The sequence below is a fragment of the Nicotiana tabacum genome, chromosome 15, assembly GCF_000715075.1.
Source record: "Nicotiana tabacum cultivar K326 chromosome 15, ASM71507v2, whole genome shotgun sequence".
Lineage (NCBI taxonomy): Eukaryota > Viridiplantae > Streptophyta > Magnoliopsida > Solanales > Solanaceae > Nicotiana > Nicotiana tabacum.
In genome coordinates this window covers 84,471,517-84,477,617 of record NC_134094.1, presented here as the reverse complement: position 1 = coordinate 84,477,617, position 6,101 = coordinate 84,471,517, and the positions used below count along the sequence as shown (strand labels likewise).

The 6,101-nt window shown below is 37.8% G+C and overlaps 1 protein-coding gene across 1 annotated transcript; it reads right to left on the bottom strand.

The window, feature by feature from the left end:
• Positions 1–2,374: 2,374 nt before the first annotated feature.
• Positions 2,375–4,714, bottom strand: LOC142169703 (uncharacterized). The gene is made up of 5 exons (XM_075231605.1): positions 4,410–4,714; positions 4,131–4,292; positions 3,872–4,004; positions 3,521–3,709; positions 2,375–2,626 (listed from the first exon to the last, which is right to left on the bottom strand). The coding sequence occupies exons 1-5, from the start codon at positions 4,712–4,714 to the stop codon at positions 2,375–2,377; spliced, it is 1,041 nt and encodes a 346-aa protein (XP_075087706.1).
• Between the last annotated feature and the right edge of the window lie 1,387 nt (positions 4,715–6,101).

The following is a 6,101-nucleotide window of genomic DNA, read 5'->3' as shown; positions in this document are numbered from 1 at the left end:
AATATTTGAAAGTGTAGTAAAAACTGCTTCAAAATTTACAAATTATCACTGAATTCACCTAAACGACCATTAACTTAAGCTAAAAAGTCCCTTAAGTTCATTAATATATGAAGAGATAAACCAAACCGCCGTTAAATGAACCTAAATTGTTACCTACCTGTGCTCAACACGGCTAGTTGAACCTACTTATGCTCATCAACTACTTTGAACCCACTACGAACTTTATTGTGATTACCACAATCATTTTTTATCTTACCGTGCTCATAACACCAATTGGAATATTACCGTGCTCAACATGGTTTTGGAACCTAACCGTATTCAGCATGACCACTTGATACCTTCTCATGCTCAGCAGGACCACTTAGTACCTATTTGAGCTGTGAACGGGCACTTAGAACTTACCCATTGCTAAAATGCAAAGATTATCTCACAGTTATGAGCTTCAATGCTCTAGAACATTATGAGAAGAAGGAGAGAGAGTAATTGCAGAAGAGAAATATAAATCCCATCATTTTATTGCCACTGACACAAATATATATACAAAATGTCCTAACTGATTAACAACTTGATTAACCAACTAACTACATCTCTTAACTAATTACAACTGGCTTAAATTATCCTTGCTGGCATCCAGCTTGGCAAACAGTTGTACACAGCTTGCCACACATCTACTACTACAGTGCATCTTGTAATACTCCCCCTCAAGGTGGAGGGTGCAAAATGTTCAACACTCCCAACTTGCTTAATAGATGAACATGTGTTGCATGACCTAACTCCTTAGTTAAAAGATTTGCTAGTTGATCCCTTGTAGGAACATATACAGGCTGATCATTCCACCTTTAATTTTGTCTCTAATGAAATGGCAATCAATGTCTATATGCTTTGTCAGTTCATGAAAGATCAGATTGACTGCTATTTGCATAGCAGCCTTGGTGTCAGTGTGCACAACTACGGGTTCTCTAGCTGAAATTCCCAGCTCTTTGCATAATCCCAGCAACCAAGTAATTTCTGCTATTGCTGGAGCCATGCTTCTGTACTCTGCCTCTACTGAACTCCTAGATATTGTTTGCTGTTTAATGAAATTTCCAAGATATCAACGAATCACCAAGCTTCAGAACATACCTTATCCCTGACCTTCGTGTATTTGGGCATGATGCCCAATCTGAATCATACCAATAGGTCAACTCACTGGCTTCTATAGCCTTCAACCAAATTCCTTGACCTGATGTACCTTTTAGATATCAGACAAGCCTTGTTGCATCCACCCAATGAGATTTCTTTAGTGCTTGCATGAACTGGCTGAGGGTCTGGAGTGCATGATTGATATCATGTCTTGTGATGGAAACATACATTAGTCTACTAATCAGCTTCTGGTATTTGTTGATGTCTTCCAGTATTTCATCACCTTTGATCCCAATTGCCTTGTCATATTCCATAGTTGTTAGTTTTAGATTGGATTCCAAAGGTGTGTTAGCCACCCTAGCACCATTCAGGCCTAGATCAAAAACTAATTCCAAGACATACTTTCTTTCATTTAAGATGATACCCGACTTACACCTCAAACTTCAATGCCAAGAAAGTAACTAAGCTCTCCTAGGTCTTTCAATTTGAACTTTTGGTGCAGCACCCCTTTAGCTTCATTAATCAGCTCAGTACTGCTTCCAGTATTGAGTAAATCATCCACAAACACTAGAACAATCACCACATCTTGTCCCCTTTTTAATGTAAATAGTGAATAGTCATAGATGCTCTGCATGAAGATTGCTTCCACTAATGCATCTGTTAGTTTAATATTCTATTTCCTAGATGCTTGTTTCAGCCCATATAAGGACTTAAGAAATTTGCAAACTTTTTGCTCCCCCTGTCTCGTGAATCCTTGTGCATCTTCATATAAACTTCTTTATATAAATTACCTTGCAAGAAGGCATTATACACATCCATTTAATATAAGTTCTAGCTCTTGGAGACTGCTAATGCAATCATTGTAACCATTTTGACCACAGGAGAGAAGGTGTCATGATAATCCAATACTTCTCTTTGACTGTAGCCTTTACAACTAACCTTGTCTTAAACCTTTCAACCTCACCATTGGCATGGTATTTGATTTTGTGTACCCATTTTGAACCAACTATGTTCTTAACCTTAGGAATAGTCACCACCTCCCAGGTCTTGTTTTCTTCCAAGGCTTTAATTTCTTGATTCATGGCTTCTACCTATCTTTCATCCTTGATTGCCTCCTTAAAAGTCCGAGGTTCAATTAAGGTAGAGAACTTGGAAATATACCTGTGATATGTTGGTGTAATCTTATCATAGGACAAGTGATTGGAAATGGGATGTTTGTTGCTTGCTTTGCCACTTTGGACTACATAGTCCTTTATCCAATGGGTTGCTTGCTTGTTCTTGCAGACTTCTTGAGGATTGTAGTTTGATCAGATGTCATTACTTCACCATCCTCAACCTGCAACTCCTCAACGGATGGATCAGTATCTGTATCTGTCATCAGCTGTTGTTCATTAGTAGGTGAGAGTTCTTGTTCTGCACTAGTGATATTCTGCCCTCCAGCATAATCTTCAATGAAATATTCATGTTCTACAGCATCAGGTTCTTGATCAGCACTGTCATTGGGCTATCCCTCACCTACAAAATAGTCATCAAACAAGTTGTTCTGCTCCAAAGGAGCATGAATGTCATGGTGTTTGGCCTAAGATATGATGGATGACTTGGCAAAAGGAAATTCAGTTTCTTTGAATATGACATGTCTATTTACAAAATTGGTGTGTGTGAAGGTCCAGTAGTATGTAACCCTTATGAGTCTCTGAATAGCCCATTAATACTGCAGCTCAAGCCCTTTCTCCAAACTTGTCTCCTTTGGCAATATTTGTTGCATAACATAGACACCCAATAATTCTCATATGTGCTAAAGAAGGCTTCTTCTTGTAAAGAAGCTCATAGGGACTTCTCCCTTAAATCACAATAGAACTCAATCTGTTCATGAAACATACTACACATTGAATGTAAATACCCGAGTATTTAATTGGCATTCTAGATTGGAATCTCAATGCTCTGGCTATATTTAGAATGTGTCTATGATTTCTCTCTACCACCTGATTTTTTGGGGGTTAATGCACACAACTACTGTGATGAACTATCCCCATATCTTGAAACAATGAATTGCATTGTGAATTGAAGAATTGTGTGCAATTATCAGTCCTGGTCACTTTCACCATGACCCCAAACTAAGTCTTAACCATGGCAAGGAAAGACTTAATACTAATTATAACTTCAGTCTTAAGCTGCAACAATTAAATCCATGTGTATCTACTATAATAATCAACCACAATTAAAAAGTAGTACTTTTTGTCAAATGTTGGTATTTTCTAAGGTCCCAAAGGTCCATGTATACAAGGAAAAATATAGAATCATCTCTTGATCTACTAGTAGGGAACACCAATCTAGTCTGTTTTTCTAAGGGACAAACTGGACACTTATTTATCGAAGTACTATCTACATTGCTATGTACAATTTTCATATACTTCATTGCTAACAAGGAAGGGTGACCCAGCCTCTTATGCCACAAGTTGCAGTCCTCTTTGTAGGCTATTGCCATTATTCTATGTCCTGTGTCTTCTTTACTACCAAGTCCCTTCTTGAAGATGTAAAGACCACCTTTTTCTCTACCAATTCCCTTCACCCTGCCACAGTAAAGCTCCTGAAAGATGCAAAAGTGAGGAAAAAAGGCTACTGAATACATGAGCTCCTTGGTCAGTTTTGATACATATAGCAAATTATACTTAAAGTCTGGGACAACTAGCACATTTGTAATTCTCTTGTTATCAAATAGAGAAGCCTGACTAGTATGCGTTATATCTACCTTAGATCCTGTAGGTAAGTGTAGTTTGTCACTTGTGTGTAACTGTGAGAAGTGACCTGGTTCTGATAGATCTTTGTTTGATACTACATGATGTGATGATCCTGAATCAACAATCCATTCATCATTGGTTAACCTTGACAAAAATCAATAAATGGCATTACCTATCATGTTAACCTGAGTATTGTCTCCTGCATCCTTGTTCAATGAGAATATGATTGTACTGTTCCTCAGTGCAGTGATGAATGTTTCCTTCTAAAACCCATTCAAGGATGTGTTGTGCTTATGTCTAATTTTCCATGTTGCTGGAGGCATATTCACAGCAGCAAATGGCTGTCTACCATTCCTAGGTTGTCCTCCATATGTAGCTGGACCTCTATACCCAGATTGACCTACAGCATTTCCATTTCCATAAGCAACATTTCTATTTCCATAAGGTCATTTCTTCATTTACTTGAAATCAGCACGGTATACAACTAGTTTATAACAATTCTCCTTTGAATGCCCCTTCATGTTGCAATATTCACATACTATAAAGGACCTCTTGCCTTTATAACCCTGTCCACGATTCATCTGCATAGCCATTGGATCTGCTTTCTCAGCAGACATATTCAAACCCACAGAGTGTTGGCTTTCATCCTCAACTATCATGGCATAAGCTTGATTAAATGTGGGCACAGTAACTTTCAACAAAATTTGCCTTCTAGCTTGGTCGTATGAATCATTTAAACCACTAAGAAACTGCAGTAACCTCTGTTGGTAGAAGTGTTCAATGTAATCTTTGAATTTAGCACAATCACAACCGGGTGGAGGTACCATTGCATCATACTCAGCCCACAACTCCATCAATTTGGAGAAATACACATAAACTGAATTAGTACCTTGTGACTGAGTCACAATTTGCCGGTGAATTTGAAAGATCCTCATGCGATTGACCTTGTCAAATCATTCCTACAAGTCCTTCTAGATGGCGTGTGAGTAGGATGCATATACAATTGCACTGAGGAGGTCGACTGACACTGTGTCATGATCCATGAAAGGACTGTGTCATTGCACGTATCCCATTTCTCATGCAACTCCTTATCGAAGGATTCTCGCATAAAAGTACCAGTTATGAACACTAATTTCCTCTTTGCCATGAGCACAATGCGCATTGCTCTTCTCCACATTCCATAATTTTCTGATCCGGTATGTTTTACAAGAATCATCAGTGTACCAGGTATATCTCCTGGATTCATGAACATGGGATGAGTGTAGATAAGTTTGTCCCCCCATAGTTGAGCAAATTGAGCAAACTTCGATTCAATTTCTTCACTACTAATCTGCAATCGTAAACTTCGAATGTCTATTTGGCATTCGATCTCTCTGATACCATGCTAAAATGCTAAGATTATCTCGCAGTTTTGAGCTTCAATGCTCTAAAACATTCTGAGAATAAGAAGAAGAGAGATTAATTGCAGAAGAAGAAATGAAGCAGGGAAAATGCGCAGAAGGTAAAACTATGAAATTGATGGGCTGCAGTATTGTTCTTTCCAGATAAGATACAACCTACCCAATTTCTTAGGATGGAATTAAATGATGAAGAATAATAAATTCTCGTTTGGACATTCCATTACTGTTTTTGAGTAAAGACAAAACAAAACACAGCGAAATAAAACTTTTATCTTCTCAATTATCTAGTAGTAAAACATAACTTATTTACATTTTGGCGCAGAAACAAGAAGTAGCATTGAAAGCTTCATTATCATCGAGGAACTAGAGGAGAGAATTTGCATGGAGATTAAATACAGAATCATCTAGATTGTTCATTCTTTATAGGCTAAGATTTTCGGCATAAATTCGTCCGGAACCAACCCTTTAACGTGAGTATTTTTATAAGAGAGGGCCCTCTTATGTTTACGGTGCCCTTGAAGAGGATGTCTCATATTCATTACGGCACTAACATTTAAAGTACTTGTTTAACTTTCAAATGAGAAAGTTAGTTCATCGTTCAGATAAGAAATAAGATAAAAGCAAAAGGATTTCATTTTATTCCTTTTATTTCAGAAAATACATAAGCATCTTGCTATGAAAAAAAGCAATTGCCATTACGTGTGGCTATCTTGTACAACTTATTTTTGCGGGGCTGGTTGCGCAGTCCCCGGTCCCGATGAAGTATTTTATTTTCAGATTTTCATTTTCGGTTGATGTGGCAGTCATTGTTATCGTATCCTCATATTATTCCCCCCCCAGT